At 39.1% G+C, this 25,948-nt stretch overlaps 1 protein-coding gene across 4 annotated transcripts; it reads right to left on the reverse strand.

Moving 5' to 3' along the window:
- Nucleotides 1-3,405: 3,405 nt before the first annotated feature.
- rgs14b (regulator of G protein signaling 14b) lies at nt 3,406-24,754 on the reverse strand. Of its 4 annotated transcripts, none has more exons than XM_008420150.2 (19): nt 24,642-24,754; nt 20,176-20,197; nt 19,900-20,051; nt 19,708-19,800; nt 17,857-18,000; nt 17,592-17,765; nt 17,429-17,510; nt 17,242-17,342; nt 16,865-17,083; nt 16,546-16,619; nt 16,109-16,235; nt 15,328-15,409; nt 14,705-14,757; nt 14,020-14,116; nt 11,441-13,266; nt 4,111-4,202; nt 3,951-4,028; nt 3,814-3,867; nt 3,406-3,685 (listed from the first exon to the last, which is right to left on the reverse strand). In XM_008420150.2, exons 3-15 carry the CDS (start codon nt 20,041-20,043, stop codon nt 12,944-12,946), a joined length of 1,713 nt encoding a protein of 570 aa, XP_008418372.1. In that variant the 5' UTR covers nt 20,044-20,051; nt 20,176-20,197; nt 24,642-24,754; the 3' UTR covers nt 3,406-3,685; nt 3,814-3,867; nt 3,951-4,028; nt 4,111-4,202; nt 11,441-12,943. The 4 variants fall into 4 exon arrangements, with proteins under 4 accessions (XP_008418372.1, XP_008418370.1, XP_008418369.1 ...); XM_008420148.3 differs by lacking the exon at nt 24,642-24,754 and adding an exon at nt 24,220-24,610 and having other exon boundaries at nt 14,041-14,116; XM_008420147.3 differs by lacking the exon at nt 24,642-24,754 and adding an exon at nt 24,220-24,607.
- Nucleotides 24,755-25,948: the final 1,194 nt, after the last annotated feature.

Here is a 25,948-nt window from a genome sequence, read left to right on the forward strand (position 1 = left end):
CAAAGAGGATGGAAGTAATTACAGCAGGCAAAATCACAGTAATTACAGTCATTGCATCATTAGCATTGTATGCGACATCTTCCAGCAGTTCCTAATGGGTGGAGAGGCCTTGTTAGCATATGTACATGTATATCTGTATCTGGGAGGGGGTGAAGCAGCTTCTACGGATCACAGCTAAATAGTCTCTGGTCATATTTTGTGTTGGTAAACGAAACACTGAATGTTATCTGAGTGTTGCAAGCTGTCTGGCAGTTCGTCACTCGATGTTTTTCATCCACCGGCAAGTTTTTCTTTAAATCTGGTCAGAGAAAAGCATCGAAATTTCAAATGTCTTCCTGCAGCAGGGATGCTACAAGATTTGCTCGTCGAAAGACAAATAATGAGGTACGACAAGTTTTAGTACAAGTGTTATAAAAACGTAACAATTTATGTCTAATCTGAACTGATGGGACATGAGCTGTAAAATTGTGAGCAGCAACAAAAAAGCATTGTATAAAAACTGTATGACTTCTTCTGCTTCTTCTGGACATTGCACAACCACATGCTTTGCTCTTAACCAGAAAGTCCTGAAGAAGAATGTCTGCTCATCACTCACTGACCTCGAGTTCAAGCACACTTGGATTATTCTGCAAGACAATGATTAAAAGCACCCCAACAAGTCCACCTTTGAATGGTTTCCAAAAATGAAGTAGTTGTCTTGTCTAACTCTGAACTAAAGTTCAATTAAGATGCTGTGTCATTGCTTTACACAGGCCATCAATGCACGCTCTGATGGGGCTTAATTCCTCCTCCATGATAAAGAACATATAGCTGATTATTCCAAATGTTTGATGGCACAATAAGTTACTATTTATAACTTCAATTACATTTTCACAAAGACCCAGATTGGTTTGAGTAGACATTTCCATTAGGAAGCGAAATCATTTGAAAACCTCATTTGCGTTAAAATCTGCACATTTAAGTGCAACCAAAACAGCAATAAGGAATATGCTAGGAAGCCAAACTTTTTCTTTCACACCGCTCCATGCGGAAAAAAAGAAAAATAGGTAAATCAAACTTGACACAAAGATCATATTTATTGATATTGTTTCTGAAGTGCAGCCTCTTACCTGGTGTCAAACAGCGTCTGTGTGAGACCTGCAAAGCAAAGCATCAAGCTGGGGAGTAAATCATCTTTAAATACGCTCTCAGACCTGAAAGTGTTGAGAGGGGCACCTGCTCCTTTGGTGATTAACTTGAGACAACAATGTTAATCAATAACACAAAGAGTTAAGTTAATGATGCATTAGTAAAAGAAAAAAAAGGGGGGCGGGGGGTTTGTAGTGCACTCGGTAATGATTGATGCTCTCTCAGACGGTCTAATTTTCACTTGATTCGCTGCCAGATAAGGGGATTTAAAGACGAAGCTGCCAGTTTGATTTGCTGGAACATGAGAACACTGAGAGAAACCTGACCCCTAGTGGTGAATCAGGAGGAATGCGGCTGACTGTTTTGGTCCTCACGTTCTCACGCAGCCGTTTTTCATCCTCCTGTGGAACATGGCGAACATTGGAGACGGTGTATTAGCTGACTGTTTCTTTTTCAAGATAAGCCAGTGAAAGTAATTCAAATGTTTGGAGAGTAATCTGCTCTCAGCTGGTACAGGTACTCCCCTCAACCCCGGACGCTTAAGTTTAAGTCTGTTTTGATTGGACAAGAGCTATCAGGGGGATTTTTTTTTTTTGACAACCCCACACACAGAGATGCACATTTGCCTTTACACTCCACCGCTCACAGACTGTGTGTTCTTCTCAGAAACAGAGTTGGCCTGTGTAACAGGGTGAAATAATTATTAATAATTAGTTCAGCTTGAGTTTCCCCCCTGTCAGCAGTTCTCCTAACCAGATCTGGCGAACCTGCTGACCTCATGCCTGCATCCACAAACCCAGTGGAGCAGAACTCAACAACACCCTCAGCAACGTTTTCACTAGCCAAATGATGATGAGAGCTGGGACAAAAAAAAAAAAAGGAAAGGAAAGAGACGCATGAGACAAGCTCTGTTGTTGGTGATTTTCAGCCATTTGTTGACTACAGGGGTGAAATCCTTCAGATCTGGTAACACTGCAGACAGAGAAAGAGTGAAACACGGATATCCACTCACACGCAGTCACTTGTAAACCCACACGTTCGGCTAAAGCTGTGCAACAGCTCTGAGGCCCTTTGGTTAGAAAGCCCTCCATACTGCAGTTAATCCCCTCTTCAAATGCAGAAGTCGTTGAGAGGATGCCGCCACCTGTCATCCCGGGGATAAACAAACCGAAGCGACGGCGACTTCATCCTGCCATTCTGCACACACCTGTCGGTCGGCCATCAGCCCAGCTCTAAGCTCGCTCTAAGGAAGGCCAGATAAGGCTTTAGCAAAACGCACATCCCTTCTTTTTTTCTTTTTGTCTGCAGAGGAGTGATTTTCCGTGTGGGATACTTTGCAGCATAACAAGACATGTCATTGCTTTGGCTAATAATTCATTGTGGATTGAGGAAGCTAAACAGTTTGCTCAAGTGCTTCGTTTTTTGTTTTTTTTCTACCTGAAAAATAACTCAAGTTTAATAACAAATGAGACCCATTAGTCAGAAGCAACACTCTGGAAAAGTTTTGCTTTAAACTGTTAACAACATCTGCATTGCAAAATAAGCTAGATTTATTATAATATTTTAAGCAAAGTTTATCATCTTCCAACTATACAATGTTTCAACAAATAAAAATCTTAAAAGTCCTGCAAAGTCCCTCTTCTTTAATACCCTTAAATAAAAGCCCAGCATAATTATTTGTCTTCAGAAATCATATAATTTCAATTTAAATAATAGGTTGAAACAAGAATAGGTGATAAAGTCCTATCTTGTCATAGATTTTCAATAGCCTGGGCTTTGACTGGGCCATTCCAGCACATTAAATCAGTCCATTGTAGTTCTGGCTTCATGTTCGGAGTCGCTGTACTGCTGGGAGGAGAACCACCTTCTCATAATCAATTGTTTTGAATCAAAGAATTCCCACAGCATGATGCCGACGTCTCCATGTTTCATGTGCGGATGGTGCTTTCATGGTAATGTGAGGTGGTGGTTTTCCGACACACAAGGAATTTTGGTTTCCAAAACGTTCCGCTTTGGACTCACCTCTAGAGAATCCCTTCTTCTGTGTTTTTCTTGTCCCAGGTATGACCTTCCCTTCATCTTATTTGAAGATTTTCCAGCTGATGAAAGATCACTTTTATTTACAGCTCCCATAATACTGCACCAAGAGTTTTATCATAGAAAGTCTGGCAAAGCAGCTTTAAGATAAAAGGTTAAGTCCCCGAATCGTTAAATTCAAATATATTTGTACCTTGCAAGACTCAGTTGTTGCAGTGAATAAAAACAGAAAAAGAAGCATTTATCCAACAACATCACTTTACTTTTACCACACACATTTATATATCAGTCACAGCACAACGACACAGCTTCATCAGATGTGGACTTTCGATAAGGTTGAGTCAGCAGGAAATTCACAGCTTGAGTAGATTCTAGCCATCTATGATCATAAATGTTCAGCACTTTCTTTGTTGACTTATGTACATTGTATATGCGTAAGTTTGTGGCTCGACGTTGACAGCGTTTGTCACTTCAGCTCTTCTGTGGAGGACGAAGGCGTGTCAGAGCCATCGGGACACTCCTGCAAAACCAACAGAGAATTACTGACATATCAGAATAAATGTTAATTACCACTGCAGTGGTAATTAAGACATTGTAGTGGTAGAAAAGAGCAAGTGAACAAATACCAAACAGGAAAACAAAACCTACCTTCACTTTCTCCAGATCAGGCCTGCCTGGCAGTGACTTTTGTGAGGAAAATGCCTGTTAAAGAAGATTTAAAAAAAAAAAAAGTAAGATCAGCTCTAACCAGAGACCAAACATTAATGCGTCCAGCTGCTGCTCACCTTCCTGGACTGCTGCATCTCCTCTGTGGATTTAGACCTGTTCTTCATGTGCTTCTGAGGAGAGGTAGAGGTGGGACACTATAGAGAGGAAGGATCTGGTTAAGACCAGGTCTGCATAACAAAATGCTGTTAGAGTCTTTTTTTTTTTTTTTTTACATACCTCATTTGTCTTCTGCTCCATGGCTGAGTGGAGATTGTTCCAGCTCAGTGCTAAAGAGTGGCCTTGTGCTTTTGAATAGTCTTCTTGTAAAGCTGAAAGAAGAAAAAAAATACACTTTTATTTATCTATTTGATTTTATTTGCTTAATTTACTGAAAGAAGTGATTAAATGCTCAATCAAACGGTCTATAAGCAAGATAGTTGCCGTGTGTAGTTGCAGGTTCTTGCCACTAGATGGTCTTTCTGACTCAGTTTTCCATTGAAACGCTCATTTTAATCACAGAAGCGTTACCGAATGAATGATTTCTGGATTTTAATGCTCACCTTCACGATAGGAAGCAAACAGCTTTTGCCCATATTCTTACTTTCACTTCATTTTTTTAAAAAGCAAAATTAATGCACACTTTATATTATTCATTGAAATATGTATCAATTTAAAAAGATATCTTGTTTTTTGTTTTTTTTTTTTGGGGGGGGGGGAGGAGGGTTCTAATGTTTTTTTGAGTGATGCTTGTAGCTTACAGTATGTGAAATGTCTACAGACTTACAAACAGCAGCATTTGAAAATACAGATAGAAATTTAAAGTCTAACCCAAAATGCTGCTTTTAATGTGCATGGGAATCTTCATTTTGAGAGGGAGGTTTGTGGAGACGATCGTCTCTTTCAACTTTTCACAAAGCTTCCTCACCACAATGAATAACTTTCCCTCCCAGCTCACTGGAAAAACTCGTCTCCAGCATGTCTGAACACATATTTGATTTATTTTTTGAAGTAATCATCAAAAGCCTCGGGGCGTCTCGCTAACTAGGACATTTCTCTGACACTTTTATTACTGCTTTGGATGTTTGATCACTTTACTAACAGCCCGTTTGAGTTTAAGTGTTTTCAGTAAATTGCCCGATATGTTCTTTTGTCTCTTGCTCCTTCCTTTTTCTACTTTTTTTTTAATTATTTCATCAACATAAGATACAAAGAACTAGACATCCAGGCCCCATATTGTTTTCTCAGCCAACACTCTGCTGCTCGTTGATTTTGCCCAGAGGCTCAGACTGAGTTAAAACACCAGGTGGAGCAAAGGTAATGGAAACATCTGACCACATTTAGTTTACTCTTTTAAAAAGTTTCAAACCGTCTTGTTCAGTAAGATTTTTTTTCTTGGGAATCTTACTGATTTGCATATTTTAAGACCCGTTCGTTTTTTTATTGTGTGCTATGTTACCTTCTCTTTTTTTTTTTTTTTTTTTTTTACCATTATGACACTTTAGTTTTTATTTATAGCGACAGTGATTTGTGCCAAATTTCTCAGTGAAAAGCATAATAATAAATGCGTTATGTCACTTATTTTTGCATTCTGAAGTTGTACTCGGAACCAGTTTTCTACCCAGCAACATGAATTGCAAACAATTGTGATTTTTTTTCCCCCTTAGTCTCAAGATTTTCCTCTATTGCTTTTATGAACTTTTGTTTAATGGCAGATGTGCATCAAGTGTTTAAAAAACAAAAATCAATCTTAGTCTCATAACCAAACCACATGGTTCCAGTCAAAGTATCAGCAGCATTTAGAATCATCCCAAAGTGTCTGATTGGCATGTTGTGTCTGGAGACTTGGTGATCCTAAGATCGCCCTCCATGCTGGGACTCTCCAAAAGTTTGGGGATTTGTCGTTTTTTTTTTTTTCCATCTTTACCATCTCCTGCCTGTGCATAGTGGACAGAGAAACACAAATCCCGGTTCCGTCTCGTTTGTTTCCAATTGTTTCAAATAGTCTATTTATTTCTCTGACTCCACCTATGGGCAAGTTTATGCATGTAACTTTTTTTTTCTTGCATTAGCTCCTGACTTTTAAAGATCAACACATTTGTACTGTTTTCTTGTCTTTCTTATTTTGAAAGATGGCTACAAGAATTCTGCCATGTCACATTTATAAGCCAAAAATCATTAATTGCTAATTAAAGGTTCCTGGACACTGACCAGCTTATAAACAATTAATTGCAAAAATACCTTGGTCCTTTTTTTTTATCCAATAATTGTTTCAGTGTTGAGTAAGATCTTTTCACAGTTTCTGAATTTACTCAGGTTAAAGTTTGTATTTTTCTAAGTCTTTCAGTTCATGCCTTTACTACAGCAATTAAATATGAACTGGCTTTAAATTTTAATTGCTGTAAATTAAACTTAATTTACAGCAATTAAATTTAATTGCTGAGATTTTTTTTTTTTTTACACAAAAATGTTCAGGGGTTTTAACAATTGTAATAAGTTTCTGTAATGATTCACATCTTAAAACTTAATTTTAATAGATTTGTATTATTATGGGACCAAAAAAAAAAAAACAAAAAAAAAACTTAGTTTTACTTTTAGCTTAATGCAATCGTGCAGATATAAAGACATAACTACTTCTGTTTTCCTGTGAGCTCATGAATGCCAATAAACCATTTGAACAGTGCACCATCACAGCTGGATCTTTGAACTGTTGAGCAGATTAAAAGGTTTTTGAAGGGGAACATTTAAGAGTTAACACACTGAGCTAAAAACAATCTGAGCAGCGGCTAGGCAGAACACTAAGCACAGTAATTTGTTCCAAAGTTACCGAGGACAGAATGTAATGAACGGATTAATCACGCATTCAACTTTCCAATTGTATCTGTAAAAGAAAGTTTAAAATAATGCTCACATTTAGTTTAATTACCTCATTAAGAACCTGAAATCATTATGCAAGACATTATGCAAATAGGGAATAGAAATTCTTGAGATGCAGATTATAATGATCTTATTTGCTTTGGAGACATTTGAAAGGAGGAGAGGTTTTCTAAAGGAAAAAAAAAAAGAACATTCACTCATGCACACCAATGCAGCACAAACAATGAGTCCCAGAAAAGCCGAAGTCTACAGTGAATACAAAGCAACAGTCACAGCCAGAGGCACAGCTGGCATCAGGAGCCCTGCTGCCAAGGGACTGAACACCTTGGGGTTTAGGTCACAGTGTGAGAGACGGTTTCTTCATTTCAAAAAACACAAAACAACAGACCGACAGTTTCTGTTCTCTCTGTCAGTGCCCGCATGGTCCATCAAGGACGCATGGGTGAAATGTTATTGGCCGATCTGAGTTCACACTTGAAGACTTGGTTTATTGCAGCCGTCTACAGCATCTAGATCCGTCTGACAGATAAGAAAACTGTCAAAGTAAAAAGAAAAAACTTCCAGTAGGTCTGTATTTCTACAGCTTTTCATTTCAACGTAGGACCAATATTAGCAGATTAAGAATAGCTTCTGAGCTCAGGTTCTCTGCAAAGCTGCTTCGGTGAAGAAAAAGAAAAAACAACATTCCTGAAAAAGTACAAATAATGCCTTTTTCATCAAGGTGAACTATTAAGTTTTATTAGAAATGAGCACAATTTGTGCTCGCATTTAGAGCACTTAACATTAAACCTGTCATTTATTAGGTGCATAACGTTTTATGGAACAGATGCAACTCTTTCAGTGAGACCTCATAAGAACATTAATCGGAATAAAAAGGAAAAGGATTTGACTAAAACCCAACCATCACCCTGCTGCTCTGTTCAGGAGCTTATAAAAAATGAATGGCGACCGATCGACAGGAGTCCCTTCACCCACTGTGACGACTGACGTCAGTGGTCACAGCCGGTTAGCATTCGATGCTGCAGGGAACTCTCCAACACAAAGGCATTCTTGAAGTGGAATATACACGGACTGGACCTGCCTGCTATCTAAAACATGCCAACACAAGTGACTCAGCGGAGCGCTCTGACTCTATTTTTTTTTTTTTTCCCCACACAGGCTTCAGTTAGCACACCCAGGGGTAAGAAACCAGCAGCTGAGCTCTGCACACTTCCTCTAAATGTGCATTACGGGGCTTTGAAGGAGGCAGAGGAGAATAATTTCAGCCTTGATGGAAGGGCAGGCATTCAGTAAGTCTCTGGCCAGCTCACTCAGGGAGATGACCTAAATAAAAACGATTTGTTGGCCTGTTTCACTTTTCGTTTGTCTCGATAAAGAAATTCTCCATTGTATGCAGAGCAAACATACACAGAGGTTGGACTGAGGGAAGGAAAGTTCTCTTTTTCAAAGAAGTACAGAAACATATTGAGAAACATGTCACTGATGAAAGCATTTGAGCAAAGTACAAACATTTAATAGTCGCCGTTAGCCGAGGAAGGGATAAAGATTCAAGCAATGGTCTGCAAAAGTAAGTAGACGTCTAATAACGTCACATTATAGACACACTTCTTACATCCATTATTTACATCGTTAGACTTTAATGCGACAACAAAAATCAGAGCATAATTTTGAAGTGGAAAGAAGAAATTACACTGGTTTCGAAGATTTGTTGTTACAAATAGTCAAAAAAAAACAATTTATTTCTATTTAGCCCCATTTATTTTGATTACTCTAAAAAGAAAATCCCTCTAGTACAAGTTTCATGTATGATGTATTTTAAACCAACTGAATATTTAAAGTGGCAACACAAAGCTGCAATTGGGAGCAACAAGGTAAGGAGTTTGAATCCCAGTCTGAGGTCTTTCTGCATGGAGTTTGCATGATCTCCTCTTGCATACATGGGTCTGTCTGGCTTCCTCCCACTCTCCAGACACATCCCTTAGGTTAATTTGGTGTGTGTGTGTGGAGGGATGGATGCGTTTGTGTCGCTCTCGCATGTACCCTGGCTCCTGCCTGATGAAGGAGACCCTACAAGGACAAGCGAGTGCAGACGATGGCTGGACTCTTTGATAACAATGCTTTACAAGTTTTACACAGAAGCTGCAGATGAACTGTGAGAATATGGAAACCCTATTGCCTTTAAGAGCCAAATATCTGAAATCAAACATCACTTTGATGTATTTGCACTCCACTGTCCGAGACAAACCCAGAAAGCTTGATGCCATCTTTGTCCTTGGAGCATCTTTTCTGAGAATTAATCGGAAACCGTTTTTCTCAGTCAAGAAATGTTTCCAAAATTTTGACTTCTGCTGTCAAAAGCTGAAGATGATCATCAACGCCTCTTTATGACTGTGCCTTAATTGTTGCGACAACCTCTTTAAGTGACTGAATGCAGCTGCAAGGCTTTTCACTAACAAAAAGAGAGAGACAGCCCATTACTCCTATTTTACTCTTCTCACATTTTCTATCATTATATTTTAGGATTTATTTTATAATCTTAGTTCTCACTTTTAGAGTGAATCTATAGCCAATATCTCTCGCTTTTTGGAGATCCACACCTCCTCTCAGTCTTGGATGTTCTGGGAAAGGATCTTAGTGGTTACACACACATTTTCAGACAAGAAGAGATAAATCTTGTAGAGCGGTGGCTCCGAGCTCGTGGAATGAATTGCATTCATCTTTCTGCCTGTGAAGAAGCAGCTAAAGACTCATTTATTCATTTATTCAAACTGACTTTTAAGCAGATTGTGACTGTATCCTTTTCCTGTTTTTGTATTTACCGATTTACCTTTGCACCCTTCTGTTTTATTTTCCTCGTCATAAAGACTTTTTTTTTTTAAATCGCTATTATTATTCTTTTAAGGATGCTATGCTAACTCCTATTCCACGATGGCCTCAGAGGTTTATTTTCCACAGCTTGTGGATTACTCTTCAATCCATCATAAAATGAAAAGAGTGTGGCAAAAATGCCACCCAGGTCATTACCGTCAACCTTTACTGACAAGGTGTTCAAGAAAAGCGTTAATTAGAGAAGCAACCAGGAGCAGCTCAGGGTGAGAGAATGTGTTAACAGGATGTTTTGGAAAATGGCAAAACGTGCAGCCACAAAGGGAACAGCAGGCAAACAAGGCGCCCTGGTTAGGCAAGACCGAAACATTCAAAACTTTGTGTTGGGAAAAACTACTGCACATCACCTTGAACACAGTGAAAGATGGTGGTAGTGGTGGCGGCGTCATGCTGTGGGGGATGCTCTTGAGCAGAGATATTGTTGGTGGGGGTGGAGTGATGGAAGGGTTTAGATTAACAAAATTTGTGTTCAGAAAATAATTAATCATTTCAATCTGAGCGTGAAATATCTCTGAGAAGAACTCAAATGTAAAATGTTTTTAAGCTGAGCCCGTATATCCTTTTTCTCCCACTTCAAAATTCTGCACAGGGTTGTTTCGTTACATGAAACAATAGTAGTCTACTTTAAATTTTATGGTCTTGACAGGTAAAATGTGTAAATGTTCAGAGAGTGAGCATTTCTTTAGTGGCACCAAATGTTAGAAAACAGCAGTCTTTCTGGTTAAACACTTCCTCCCACCAGCACCACTTCTTCAGAGACGGTTTGAGGAAGATAAAACTAAAAACAAAGTAGAAGCTTTAAGGCTCTTAATAAAATACTTATAGGATCAAATTTAAATGAAAACCTAAGCTGTTCCAGAGATATTGCCCTATTTTTTTTTTTTTTAAAGAGTGAGGTCAGCAGGAATTAACTCCCCGGGCAAGAATTAAAATACGAAGGAAGTGGTTGAGCTTAAAATGCGTGATTAGCTTCCTGTAGTCATAAAACTCTATATTATAGCTCCTGGCGGCATGGAGTAACTTAGCCTTAAATCATTTTTCTCATGGCGCCTTTTCAATAAAGAGTGTCCCAACATGCACCCTTCTTCATACCCAACCAGCCAGAGTTCATTTTATTAATCAAAAATTTGCTTTAGAGGAAACTGTCAAGACAAAGAGCTCCCAACCTCAGTCTGACATCACTACCTTACAGCGCACAGAGATGATCGAGCTCCAAGGTCAGAAGGTGGCCAGTAATTCTGATAACACTGTGAGAAGATAGAAACCGATAGCAACCAGACATCCGTTTTCCCACGTTCAGGTGAGCACTCAGCACCCTGACCTCGCACCCCAACAGGATGAATTTAGTCAGTCGCCCAGCACAGCTGCTCCCTGTCCCACTAACAGCTGGGCCACGTGTCTTTCACCCGAGAACTGCTGAAAAGAATGTGAAATGATTTTAATCAGTCAGGCATCCGTCACTAAGTGCAGAATAGATTTGCTTTCATTGAAAGCCCTTCTCCATCCATCATTAATACTTTTAAGTATTAAGAGTTTTAAATTCAATCAAATAAACCATGCAACAAACTCCATCCCAATGAAGCAGTGAACAGAACAAAAAAAAATGAAATGACAAACCATGAGGTTCATCAGACAGGATAAATGCATTTCATCAAGCTCAGATATGTGCTGTGTGACAGACAGGCAAGAAGGATGAAAGATGGAAGTGACAAGGACGAACACACATACACTCTTAAAAAGCAACCTCCAAAAATCCTGTTAAATTAAAAAAAACATATCATTCTGGGGAAAAATTCAAAATGCTCACCTCCTCTCCCCCTCTGTCTTCTTTCCTCTCAGCAGCACAGCAGACGTGCAGTGGAGTAGATGGCACTCCTCATCCCAGAGCTGTGACGGTGTGTGTGAGAGAGAGAACACCCCTCTCTGCCCATTCATAGCTCCACCGACGCATCACTCACGCACGACTAGACGTGCAAGCGCACAAACGCGCAAACGCCAGGTGTGCCACTGTGTCTGAACACTTTGCACACTAATGTAGTGGCGTTCATTCTCTCCAGCTTAATTACGACCATAATAATTGCACGCAATGGTCTAAACAAGCATGATAGATGGGATGCATTCCAAAACCACGTGCTGCCACATACTATGAAATATATACACTGCTGACGTCATCCAGGGGGATGAGATCATCCATGAGTCATCTAATAGGTTTTGTAACTCGCATAATGCCTAGCCGTCACGGAAAAATGGCAAACCCCCATCCAGCAACAAGTCTTGGGAAATATAAAGCAGTTCATTGGCTACACACCTCTCCAAGGATCCAATCGTAACTCTGCAAAGATCATCATCACTGACGTTACATGAAGAAGGAAGTTTTCCTTTATCAGGATAAACCAAAAAAAAAATGGATGTATAAAAAGAGTTTGCAGGTATTCACATGGATCAGCCTTGTATTGTTGAGCATGACTCATCCAGTCACTCCACTGAGCTCGAGTTGTCTTACAGCACACTGAATGTATAATTTAAACCAAAATCACGAACCATTTTTTTCAGGCAGAAACTGACCTCGGATTTATTGAAAAATAAAACGCCTTTCATAGCAAACAAATTAAACGGTTAAAAGTTTTGCTAGGTAACATAACACTGAATCTGTCACCCTAATAACACTCTAGGGATCCCAAAATGCAATTGTAGGTTGGCAGGGAATGAGGCATGACCAGAGCTTCACAAAGTGCCTTCACAACAAACCATGCAAAAAATACAGATTACAAATAAACAAGTGCGCACACAAGAAAACACATATTTCAAGTAATAAAAGCTAATCTTCATAAAATATTTAGAAATCATAAGACACAGACATGCAGGGCACGTTTCAATGGGCTACTCAGAACAGTCCATGCTTCCTCTGCAGACATACACTCATGCTTTAGAGTCAACATTAAAACATGACTGCAGGTTCGAAGGTGAATTAATCTGTACAGCAACATGTTTCAGGGTGCAATTTCAAGGTTAAACGTTTTATGCGTTTATGGGTGCAGTATAGATTTGTAGCAAACATTCTCCAATGAAGATCTGTAGTGTTTTAAAAATTACACAAATGTTTGCCACGTTTTCACCCATCCATCTAGACTTGCCTTCAAAAGCCCATTTGATCAAAGGCTGAGGCCAAAGAAAAATACTGCCGAGTGTGAGCTTATTCGTTAAAGAAAGTGCATCTGGACCAACAACTATCTGTTTACATAAATCAGATCACATTTCTGTTAGATATTCAATTGGGTTTTAAGACTTTGTCTTTCCACGCAATTCTGCGTCAAATTGTTGTTTCCCTCAAGTCTTTAGATTCAGATTTAGAAGCATCAGAACTTTCCTCAGATTTATTGGCTGGAGTTGGAGTTGGAGTTGGAGTTGGAGCTGGATCTGGAGCAGTAACTGGAGCTGGAGCATCTGTGTTGTCCCCCGACTCTGTTTTGGAGTCGGTAGTGGAAGAGCTGGTTGCACTGGAATCGTCTGTATTCTGTCCCTGGTCTGAAGAAAGCTGCAGGAAAGAAGGGATTTCTAGCTGTTCTTTGGTCAGAAGGCCTCGCTGGTCATCTACTCTGCAGCACTGAGCTCTGGTCAGCATGTCCAGAAATCCTGAGGCAAATCAAGACAATCATGTTAATTTTGCAGGCTATTTGTCAGAATCAGTGTTGAGAAATGTGCATCAGAATCATCATTTGGCAAGATGTAAGTGATGTAAGTGACAAAGCACTCTGCAAAAGTATTCTATTTATAGCTTAGGCAAAGGACAAACAGAACATAGTTCAAGATTTTGACTTGGGGGATGGGGGAGAAATTAATTCAAAAATATTTTACAAATAAAATTCCAAAGTGTGTTAAATTGTACTTGCTTTCTAAAATGGCTGATTTAATCACAGCTGCAACAGTTTTGAGATGCAACATTACCAACTTTCATGATGAAGAGATTTTTATTTTTTGCTACTCGTCACCTCAACACGTCATCCACACAGTAAAAAACTGGTAGAAAAACCAGCAGGAATTATTTATTCCAGAAAAAAAAGATGGGATGTACTGCACACCACACCTTTCTTATTTCTAGTTGCACTAGATTTTGACAAAACATAATTTGCCCTCATGCTCTACTTCATGTCGATCAATGTTTTTAGCTGTAATGAGAATTAAATCTTCTGTAATCCACCGTCACGGTTTCTTTTCACTGGATCTCATCTTGACCAGACTTTGATTTATTGATTTAATAAAAACAGTAAAAATCACTAGCATAACATGTACTGGTCTATAAATGAGCTCCAGTGATCCAGGTGTGAAATCGCCTAACAGCATGTGGTGTGATACCCAGCTACACCAGACACTGGTGAGGTGCCCTACCGTCCATGTCGCGGTTCTTACTGGGTCTGTGCTGCGTCTTGACTCTGTCGGTCTGAGTCGACAATCGAGGCTCCAGGCCTCCGCTCCCCGCTCCTGGCTGAGGACATGATGCACTTTTCACATATAGAAAAACTGATATCCAAGAAGAATACACAAGCATCACATTTACATCTCTCCAGGTGTAATTTAAAAAATGAAAACAACAAATGAACATCTGAACAAGACGTGACCGAGCTTTACAATTAAGGATGTGGTTCCAAGAAAACAGCTTTACAGTCTCGCTAAATATTATAAAAACAACAATGGCTTTGTGTCCAGTGGACAGATGGACCTGGGTTCATGTCTAGTTTTAATTAACAGTGAGGAAGAAGATAAGGGATTGTTTTTATTTATTATTTTAAAGCTCGCTGTTAGGGAACTGCTGAACAGCATTGTGGGTCTCCAAACAACAGTTTGTGTTGCTTAGAGACAGCTTGACCCATATTTACTGGGATGTTCAATAATTGTGGCGGAAACAAATAATTTGCTCCATCAATCAGCCGCCATGGTTCCTAAAACTAATCAAATCTTTCACCCACAACAATCTGAAGAGGACAAAAAGTGATGTAGTCTTCCAATTCACAAAAAAGTGAAATGCATTAAAGCTCTGATAAAATGGTAATAATTACATTAATGTCTGTCTCACCTGTGCATTAGGAGAAGAACTCCCTCCTCTGGGAATAATGACCTGATCTTTACCTATTTTCACAGAAAGATAAAAATTTGTAAAACCACTTCGACGTAAAATCTCTTTGCTCTCCCTGAACGCAGGGAAAGGAGCTGAAGCACAGACTGCGGCTCTGATGTGATGTTGGGAAATGAGATGAGAAAACTGAAAATGACATAACGTTAAACAAACCAAATTCACTGCGACACATCAAACCCATAGAAAAGAAGAGCAGAGAAAAATCTCAGCAAGTAGTCAAGAGTAAAGAGAAAGGGACGTGTAGAAAGGGATTTAGAGAAACCAGGACAGCAAATTACTCTACTGTGTTCAGAGAGTGAGAGGCATAAAAAAAACACCAGAGAAATGAAAGAAAAATGAAGTATCACAAGTTAGAGGAAAGAACATGACATGATGTGTGTTACCAATAGTGTATGGAGAGCAGCGTTTAATTATCTCTTTGAAATAAGGTTCCTCGACTACACAGGCTTGTTTTCTTAACCGTTTTTCAGGAAACTGAGAAATCTACTGTTTAAATTATTGTAAACAGTCCATTTTGAAGCAAAATGATTGGTTTTTCTAAAAGTAAAGTCCAGCATGTTTACCTTTTGCCTTTTCCAACCGCAGCGTCTTATTGGCTAGGTTGTACACAGAGCAGTTCAGGTTCACCGGCTCGTCACTTCCAACCTGAAACAGACAAAAGAAAGAGATCCTGTTGAACAGAGTCCGATAGTCAGTACTAGCAACCTCAGCTATGGCGCAACATGTGCAGTCATAGTCAGTAAATTAGAATATCAATGAAAGGTGGAGTCATTGCAGTAACTCAATTCACTAAATAGAAGACACTCAAGAAGATAATTACATTTTGAAACCATGATTTTTTAATTTTTTTTTTAGTTAGGGTTATTAAAAATATGACTGTAATCATCCCAAATAAATGGCTGAAGATGCCACATTTAAAATTAGAACATTACTCCAGGTGAAAAATGTTTCTACCTCTCCATGAGTGTTTGCATTTTCACCACTATAACTGCACACCCAATGTGGCCACTAAGGGCAATTTATCACATATTCATACTTTGCAGAGTATGAAATTTTAAGTACCAAATATAGTGGAGTATTGCAAAGCACTGTTTATATTTCAATGGCAGTTATGACTCAACAAAAGCAAAAATGCAAGTTTAATTGGCATAAGTGTAAATTATGTTCTGACAACTGCAGGGGGAAGTGTGTACTGCTAATTCTAGCAGGTATCTATTCATGTGGAAGTTTTTATAACATTTAAAGATTTAAAAAAACTAAATTAATTGAGATTGTTAAGCACAAGTAACCATTCCTAAGGAAAAGACTGCTTTATATATTAAGGTGTCAGACATAACCACTTACCATGGTTACCGCTGCCTCTTGCGGCTTTAGATGGTGTTTCTGCATCACTGAACAAAGGGCGTCCTGCAGTGTTTTACTGGACTTCACCATGATTCCCACTGTTTTACCAGTAAAGGCATTCTCCAACCTGTGACATGACTGCATTTTCAATAATAACCCACAGAAATCCTACTGAAAACAATGCTGATAGATAAAATGAAAGTCAACACCTAATGACCTCTTCACAAGAAGCGGAAATCTGACCTAATTTGGTCATGCGTTTGAAGAAATCTTAACTAGAAGGCAGATGATGTGTCCCAACAACATCAGGATTTCCCCCAAATATGGTGAGACGTGACATGCTGTAGTGGTTGCGTAGTGGGTGTGAAAGTCTGCTAATGGTGACTAAAACGGCAGACAAAAAAAAGAACAAAAAGGAAGTGACTAAGATGACTCACGCAAACGTCACCCTGAGCTCAAGAGAGACCTGTTGATCTCTCAGCACGGAGCAGTCCTGGTCCAGTGACAAGGGCTGCCAAAGAGAGAGAACAGCACATGAGACAGAAAGAAACACCAGTGATTTTTTTTTTTTTTAACAACAGCATCAGTTTCAACAAAAGGTTTCGGAAACGAAAAACCAAGATGAGACAGAGGATGTTGGAACAGGAAGAGGTTAAACGTCTCACATGTTACCAAACATGGTTAAAGGCTGGCACTGCAGCTGGTAGCTTTATCTGAAACAGCAAGTGCTGCAGCACACAGAGGAAAAGCTCTCACCTTGTCCTTGCCATGAAGGTAAATCATGACATCTTTTAATGGGAAGCCCCTTTTCTCACACAGGCTGGCCAGCATGTCCTTGATGGGCTGCCCATTACGTGTAGGGGCCAGGGAGGCGCTGCCGTCAGGCAGGTAGACACAGCAGTAGCCCCCCTCCACCCCCATACGGCTCCCGATGCCAGCAGCCTGATCGCGGGAGGTGGGACCCGGCCGGCCGTTCTACGCAACAGATGGGGGAGCAAAAACAGAATATTTAGACGGATTTCCCAGCTTCTGGTCTACATTTTATTATTGTGCGTGTTTAACCATAATCTTACGTAATTAATAATTTATATGATCCGTAACATTCCCAGAATGTTTGTCACAAATGTACTGACCTCCATCTGTCTGCAGAGGGAGCCAAGCTCCACATTGCTGGTTGATTTGATCGACATATTTGGCTGCTTCAGAGGACCTGAGCCTTGGAAGTTTGATGCATCTGAGTCAAGACAAAAATAAAAACTCAAAATACAGAATTTAAAAAAAAAAAGAGAAAGAAACAATTTGACATATGACCACTACTACCTCCCCAGGATCCTCTTTTCTGTCGCTGTTTCTCTGATACACTTTTACCACTTGGTAGACTATTAGAGTCGGACTTCCTGTTCTGTTTGACAGATTTAAAGAGATAAATCAAGGTTTAAAAGGAATAATGGGCTTCCATCGCCTTGTTCTTTATGCTATTCACCTTCTTGTCACTGGAGGGGCTATTGTTGGCCATGTCGTCCCATGACCCCATGCGGACGGGCTCCGTCGAGAGCTGAGGTAGAAGTTTACCTTCTACACTTGCCAAGGTGCATCGCTGATAGAGAGGAGAGCGCACAAAGCGCCGGTAGCTGTCCATCTTCATCAATTTAAAAATCTGATGCAAGAGAAGCAGTAGAGCTGAACTCAGAGTTAAGCAATAAGTACATGTACCGGTGATTACATGGGAGTGCAAACGTTCTGCTAACCTGAGCCTGAGGTTTGTTAAACATGTCGGGAGTGGGTTGCTCCAGATCCTTCACCTCTGTCTTGGCAGTGTCATCGATGTTCACACTGTAGGGAGCGCTGTCAGACAGGTAGGTGTCATAGATGGAGCGAGCTGCTGCTTTCAACTAAAAAGAACAAATATGCCACAATGAATCAATGGAGTTCAGACACACACAACATTTGTCACTTTATGTATTCAAGCTGTTGAATACAAAAATAAATGTTTTTTCAGTAAAATACAGTAAAACCAAAACATTTTCAGTGGTTTTACCTGGCAGAGAAACAGTAGAGCTTAATCAACTGCAAAGAAAATGTCATTTTCAAAGTTTTCACAAATAAAAATGTGAAAACAAGCATGACATGCATTTGCAGAATACTTCCTTCACTTTAATATCCCAAAGGATCTGCCAGTCTAACCAGTTGCCTTCAGAAGCAATTAGTATACAGTGCAGCTGTGCATAATGTAACCTGTGCATAAACAGAGGTGTCCTGTGACGGCCTCAGAGGTTTGTTCATGTATCATGAATGTTAGGGCACACACCAGTTCAGGCAGACGTTACGGAGAAGTATTAAGAATATTAATTGCAGAAACAAACTCATGACAAGGTCTGTTTGTCGTTCCTCACAAGCTGTGTATGTAGGACACAGTAAACATGCTGAGGAAGGTTGGATGGTCAAATGAGATGAGAAGCTCAATTTTGGTCTCATCCTCTGGTCATGGCACTATGGGGATGTTTTTCTTTAGCAGTGATGTAGAAACTGGGAAGGGTAGATGAGGAGGTGGGTGGAGCTAAATGAAGGACTGGTGGTGGTTCAACTTCCAGCAGGACATCAACCCTTAGCATATAGCCATGTGCACACCTGTGTGTGAGTCCAGTCCTCGAGAACTACCACTTTGCAATGCATCACTTGTCCCTGAATCAAATGAATGGCACACTACCAAGCCTCTATTTGACATTTGATTCAGGTGAGTTGGAGAAGAGATGCAGCTAAAAATTGCAGGGTTGCAGATCCAGAGGACTGAACTTGTGCATTCCTGACCTAAATGATGTAGCAAGTTTCTAAAAAAGATGTTTACCATCTATCTTTGCTATATTTGACAAATCATGACCATTGTTTTGTGAGAAGAATGGAAGATTAGATTGCTCTCTGGATGTAAAAAGTTGATAAAGACATACATTAAAAGGGCATGTAGCTGTAAGTAAAGTGAAATGTGATCATGTAAAGTATTTACTTAGGGGGACTGAATACAACAAGTACACACTTTTGGGGTTTTTTGTATATATTTTTTTTCCCCAATCATTTTTTCCCACGGCAGTAATTATAGAAAACACTTACAGTAATTACTTGAAAACAGCCAATCACACAAAAACTGAATAAAATCAGAAGTGTGCGATTGTCAATTGACAAGGTCAGAAAAAAATGCTTAAGGGTTATAAATACTTTTGCAAGACAGCGCAACAGCCAAAGGCCATTTCCTGTGTTAATTTTAAAATTAACCACCAAAACTTTAAAGGTGAAAGCAGCTTCTAAAAATAAGCTGTATTTTACTAAGCGACTTAAGCTTCTACAAAAGCAAAAACTTGTAATTTTGCTTACCAATTCATTAAAAGCATTTCTCCTCGAGTTTTTTTTTTTTTTATCCGATTAATCCACCTGAACAATTCTTTTCCAACATTGAAATACTACACTTAGCATTATCTGTGTTATTTTATAAACTTGTCTGCTTGGCTTGTTAAAGTGAATGCAAAATATACATATTAGAAAACAGAGCAGTACACACTAAAAGAAATGAGTCACATAAATTCAGGAGCTAAAGAGTGGCACCATACCCGATCCAAAGATGTGGCTGGAATCTTTCTGAACTTTTCACATTCTTGCCAGAATAAAATGTTCTCTGCACTCACTTCGGACTTCAGAAAGGCCTGCAGAGAAGCGAGCAAGAAACATGAACAAACACGCCAAGCTTAGCAGGAATACCTTCGAAAAACACCAGTGAATAAATAGTCAATAGTCTGTCTCACCGTAAAGTAACTAACCCCATGGGGGTCTTCCAACAGCTTCTCAAAAGAGACGGCCCAGCTCAGGACACTGTTGGCGGAGTTGACGTCCCCTCCTGGGGTCCCTGGAAGGCTGGAGCTGCTGCCTCCGCAGCCCCGCGCAGTCATGTTCAGCTCTGAAAACACAATCACACCTACTTTATGAGAGCTAAACAGAAAGCTGGAGCTTGAGTCTTAATCAGATCTTTTCATGCGAGAACATGTTGAGATATGTAAAAGGTTGGTCATGTGCGTGCTTACCTCCATCTGACACTGCCTGACTCTGGGAACAAATAGAGAAGTCAGGAGACGTTATAAAGCAAACAAAATGTAGGGAAGAATATTTTACGGCAAATCAATTTTGCTGATTTTATCTTAGACTTACAATCTGTTCAAAAACTGTTTCTGAAACAAGCCTTTAAAAAAAATGTGGCTCCAATTAATATACTTATTGTCTAGTCATAGGAGAAAGCTTAGACAAAAATCAACATTTCTGCAACACCTATAAAGTGCATTCAACCGCATAAAATAGACATTTACAAAAGGAAATGTGAACAACAGCTGCATGTTTTTTCTGCATGTTCTGTCAGTGTAGCGCAATCAGCCAGGACAGTTTTCACAGGAAGTGGTTGCAACACTGATGACAACAGCTCTCATTCAGCTTTCAGAGCACACAAAAAATTCATATCTTGCAAAAGTTCTCCCACAGTAGCTGACAGACAAGAGTTTTGTGAAACTCTAGAATGAAGAAAACAAAGATTTGGGTAAGAAATTACTTTAAAATTGTATAAAATGGCATTTCTATTTAAAAAAAAAAAAAAAGAGACGAGGTGGATTTGTGAGAGGCATTTATGTTTTCCTGCCTGGGTTTCCTAATGTGGGGGCTCCGTTTCCTCCCACAAATCTACACATGTACAGGTTGGTAAATTAAAATTACTCAGGTGTGAATGTAGCCATGTCTACTCGTCTGTACAGGGTATCACTGTAACAAAATAAAAATAATTTTAAAAAACTTCCCCACCGACAATAAAGGTTGATGTTCTAGTTTATAAATACACTGATATAATTACCATAGATTATATCTCACTCTCAGTTCCCCATCATCGTTTGCTAGTAGTCTAAGCTAAAAAGCTCAAACTGCACAATCTCAAAAAAAGAAAAAATATTCTGGTTGTAATGTTTTTAACATTTGCTTTAGTTTTTTATATCTTCCATTCACTTTAATTTTTAGGCTTAGATTTACACTGAGCATCCACTTTCTTTAAAGACACCTCGGTAGTTACAAATGATACCCCTTTTAGACAGTTTATAAAAATGCCTTAATTCTTTAAGAAAACAATTCAGCACGACTCTCAGATGAGATGTCATGTTGGTGAATAGTTTTGAAATTACTCCTTTGAGAATTTGCTTAATCTTGAAATTATAGCATCATGCAAATGCTGGACGTTCCACACCAGTTTGAGATAATTGTGTCATTTTGCATTTCATGGAAGTGGATATCATAAGATACGTACACTGCGGTAATGAAGGGATGTAGCTGCCCAGCAGCATGATGCTAATGCTGTGGTATTAGCTAAGGTTGTGTAATATCGATTTTGCGATAGATTTTTTCTTTCCTAGGAAAAAAAAAAATCTATATTCATCCACAAGTATCGTAACATCCAACTGTCACCTTGATCACCGACTGCTTGCTTCGCCGGGAGAGTGATTAGGTCATCAGGCTTAGAGTGATTCCTTAATTTGTTAAGTATCAAGGTTAAAAAGGTATCAAACTATTCAGAGCAGGGTACTTGGTGCACTTTATTTACTTCACAAATGCATGTAAGCTACAGTTTGTACTGTTTCAATTAAAAGAAACATGTTTTCTTACCACTTCTTTGATACATTTTGTCCAGCTGTCGACTTTTAAGTCTGTGTCGTGAGCAGAATATCGTGTATTGTATCATATTGAGAGATTATTGTATCACTACAGCCCTAGTATTAGAATCAGTGACATCCGTCCCAAAACATTCCAAACTCTGACCCCATCACCTGAATGTTGCAGCTAAAACAGAGCCTTGGTGAATGTTTTGATGAGCTTGTGTATGTTGTAGCCCGAGTCATCTGTCCTTAGCTACCAGGAGTGTCTGCTACTGTACACCATCTGTTCCAAGGTTTGATGTGTTGTATGTTCAGAGCTGGTATTCAATATACTTTGATTATAACGAATGGCCGTCTTGCTGCAACACAACAATGCTACCAACTGTGCTACTGTGAGCCTAAATCCCTTGCTTTGAATTTCATTAAATCACCATGTTTGGTTGATTCAATGCACTGAGTTGTTGCCATGTGATTAGCTAATTCACCATTTGTGTTGAGCAACTGTACTGTTGTAAATGTTTCACTTCACAGTGGTCACATAAAATGACCACTGCGTATTTTTTTCCTTGAAAATAAATTTTTAACCATTAGTGTAACTGTGATTTAGCAGCCTTTGTTCATGATGAATGAAGCTGGCTGAACACGGTTGTGTTTAATTTGAATCATTATCAGTCGTTATTCTGATAGTAAAAGATTAAGCTAGGTGTGGGGGGAATTCCTTAAATTACAGCATTGTGTATTTTGTCTGTATCTTCAGTTGTTTTTTATTTCAATAAAACAAAAAGCAGCTTCTTATATTAGTCTAAATTAAGTCTCTTGTCAATAAATAAAAAGACAACAAAAAAGCAGAAGGGTTGAAACCAGTTTCAATCCAATGGATTTAACAGGGCATATTGCATGTAAGATGTGATCTAAATCACTTTTTGTGTCAGAGATCAAATTACCAATAGAACTAATCACAATGTGTCTGAGCTATTAAACTGCTTTTAAGAGCATTTTTCAACAGTAATGTGTTGACTTTTGCTGCAACTGCACTCCTCATTGACTTCCCCATTTAAATGTTTGTCCTTTTTTTGTCAGTCTGAACTGAAAAGCCACCAGTCATGGCAGAAGGAAGTCAAGCAGAAAAGTCAAACAAACGTCACTAAATTAAATCAAATAAAGTGACATTATCTGGTTTGCACACATCGTATTTTCTGTACTTAAGCAGAAACAGGAATGCAAACATAGAAGGGAGTTGCCAAATTAGAAAAGGAAATTTTTACATTTAATGCAAAGCAGTAATTTGTGCTAAACATCCAAGACATTTGAGGGCATTTACAAAAAGACACTTATTTAAGAGCCGATTCATTTCAGGAAACGGAGAGTGAACTCAAGCCAACTCGGCCTACACAGGACAGATTGGACCACATGCATGACTCGCTTTATGCTTCTGGCTCATAAAGACCGGCCTGTCTTCAGCAGCAACCAACTGTAGCCACACAGCCTGATTGGCACTGGCTTTGCATGGAAGGGAAGTCAGGCAACACAAGCCAACATGGGACAACTGTTCATCAACCCGCTAAATGTCGACTGACACTGGTATCAGGAAGTATTAAAATGAAGGCTAGCACTTAAAACGATAAAACCTACAGATTAATGGGTGCAAAGCACAAAAAGAACTGGACACAGATAAAATTTAAAGAAACATGTTTGAACCTAAAGAGTGGTACAAGCTTACCATGTGAGCAAGAGGAATCCCTAAAGAATTGCAGTTCTTCGCCATTATGGCCTAGATACCAGATTAAAAAAACACCAAAAACCTCTGTCCTCTCCGTCAAAGGGATACAGCGAAGTGCTCCACCCAAACTTGATGAGCACTCTTCATAACAAACACTCAGACATCACTTGGGTCTTCCTGTCACTTCCTGCCTGGAAGGGAAGTCTCGCCATAGCAACAAGCCACAGAAGAGGAAGTATGGTTACTATGATCAAACTGTTCTCAACCTACATCTTGAGAAACTCTGTGATGTGGGCTCATAAGCAGACTCACTATGCTTTTAGTGCAGTTCAGCTGCTGTGCACTTTGAGATGCATGCAGCCGAGTTTTAGTTTTGACGTATGTCACAGTTATAGTTTCCCACAAGGCTGTTGTGCGTTTTTGCGAAAAAAAGTATGCATATGTAATACAAACAACTACTATATACAAGCAAACGATCCCTGTTAAAATAAAAAACATGTAGTTTATATTATGTAGGTATATTTTTACCTAAATATCCAATTCGTTTTAGAATAAGAAACCCTAGACATTTTTCATGACAAGCTTCATAAATAAGCGGTCACGTTTCTCCTGCTTTCTAAGTTATTTTAATTAAGCTAAGCTCATGTAGGGAAAGTTCATATGGAGTACAAATAATGATGAGGCAAATTAATCAAAATATTTATGGATACCTGTAATTAACTCACCTTTCTCCCCTCTCTGTTGCAACGGGATAAGATGCGCAATTTATTGTACGTTGTGTGTTGCTTCAGAGAAACGCTTTTTGCCAGGCGGGAAAACTTGTGAAAAAGTCCACTCAGAGCCACCATTTTTGGTGAGAGGAAGAGGAAAATGTTTAAAGAAACCACAAAGATGACAACATCCAGCTCCTCCTCGGGACAACACCTATTCTCAAGTGCGCAACAAAACTACGCAGGTGTCACTGGCTAGTATTAATTAATGGCGGACAATTTAGTCTCGCACTCAGAGAGCAATTTATTTATTTTTCTTTCCACAACATTGGAGTCGATGCTGTAAATATGTTGCACTAGAAGATAAACTTATTTTCAATTATGCTTAATATTCCAGCAATATCTGTTCTTTAAACGGAAACCTGGAAAATGAATACCTGCACATGCGATCCAGTTACCGCGGATGTCAGAACGCGGAGTTAGGTTTAGCGTCACACCAGACGTAACGGCGTAACGGAGACGGAGAAGTACGTATTTCAACATGGCGACGCCCGTAAACGTTGCAGTACCTTTGGAATATCATGGAAACATAATTTTCAGATTTAATTTCCATTAAAAAAAAACATTTTTAATTTATTCTGTTTAGACTTGTGGGTGGTGCGAGTAACTTTGAGTTTAGATAAACTAAACTCAAAATAGACACACATGTCTATTTTACAAGACATGTGTGTCTTGTAAAATAAATGCATTTTCCCCACAGCTTTTTAATGCTAATATGAGGAGCAGCCATGTTGGAATGCAAAGTCGGCCTTGCAAGGTGTAACTGGGATTAGTCAGAGTTACTTTCCCAGTGGGAAATTCCAGTTGAGGACATTTCAATTGATTTTTCCAACTGGAACTCAGCAATAAAAGTGGGCCTCTGTGTTACCAAATATAAACAAAACATTGTCTAAATAATTAAAATTACACATTTTATTTATTTTTCTAAGGCAGAAGAAAGAACTGTCTTCAAACTAAAAAGATTGGCTATAGAGAACTTTTGGACTGATACAGCCGAACAGCTCAATGTAAAGAAGCAGATAATGCTTCAAAGAATAAAAATGAACACAAATTGTGGGGTTTATTTTACATCTGTGACTCATTTGGGATCATGCAAATATGAGGAAACAAATAAGGAAACAACTGGAATGAAACTTCAAAATATAACTGGACACAACACAATTACACTCAAAGATACAAAATGAAATACTTACACAATAAACCAAAAAACAACATGCATGGTAAGAGAGGTCCTGGCAGCTAACCTGTTCCCTATGCAGTGTGTCAGAACCAACTCCCAAATGGGGCATTTAGATCATTGTAATGAGTGAAATGAGCAAAATTAAAGGTCCCTCATAAGCAGCTAAAATGATTGTAATGAACAGAAACCTATTTCAAAACTTTTTGAGGCCTGTGCTGTCTCGATTCACTTTGTAAAGACTGACAGCAGCTCCTGATGTAGTTATTCCTCAACCCCACTCATTGTTTCAGAGGCTCATTGTTCCCCGTAGTAGTATGGAGGATGATTATGAAATCTGACGTAGAAAAGTTTATTTTTAACCAGCTAAGACGTCGAAAGAAGTAAAGCATCACACTTTCGTAAAAAGCATGTTCCCTCTTTTCTGTGCTTCCTTATATTGGTGGCTTGTTGCTGGTGAAAAGACATGGATCGTGCTGGTGTCTGACATGAGTTGTCACTGGATTA

The sequence above is a fragment of the Poecilia reticulata genome, chromosome 10 (genome assembly GCF_904066995.2).
Source record: "Poecilia reticulata chromosome 10, P_reticulata-male-v2, whole genome shotgun sequence".
In the NCBI taxonomy this organism is placed as follows: Eukaryota; Metazoa; Chordata; class Actinopteri; order Cyprinodontiformes; family Poeciliidae; genus Poecilia; species Poecilia reticulata.

What these genes read in the sequence shown, in the direction of transcription:
- rgs14b (XM_008420147.3), bottom strand. Translation starts at nt 24,342, where the DNA reads ATGGTGGCTCTGAGTGGACTTTTTCACAAGTTTTCCCGCCTGGCAAAA. An exon ending in CAGCCACATCTTTGGATCGG is followed by an intron (nt 18,001 to 19,707) that starts GTATGGTGCCAC and finishes TGTTCTTTTTAG; the next exon opens with TTGAAAGCAGCAGCTCGCTC. An exon ending in TTAACAAACCTCAGGCTCAG is followed by an intron (nt 17,766 to 17,856) that starts GTTAGCAGAACG and finishes CTCTTGCATCAG; the next exon opens with ATTTTTAAATTGATGAAGAT.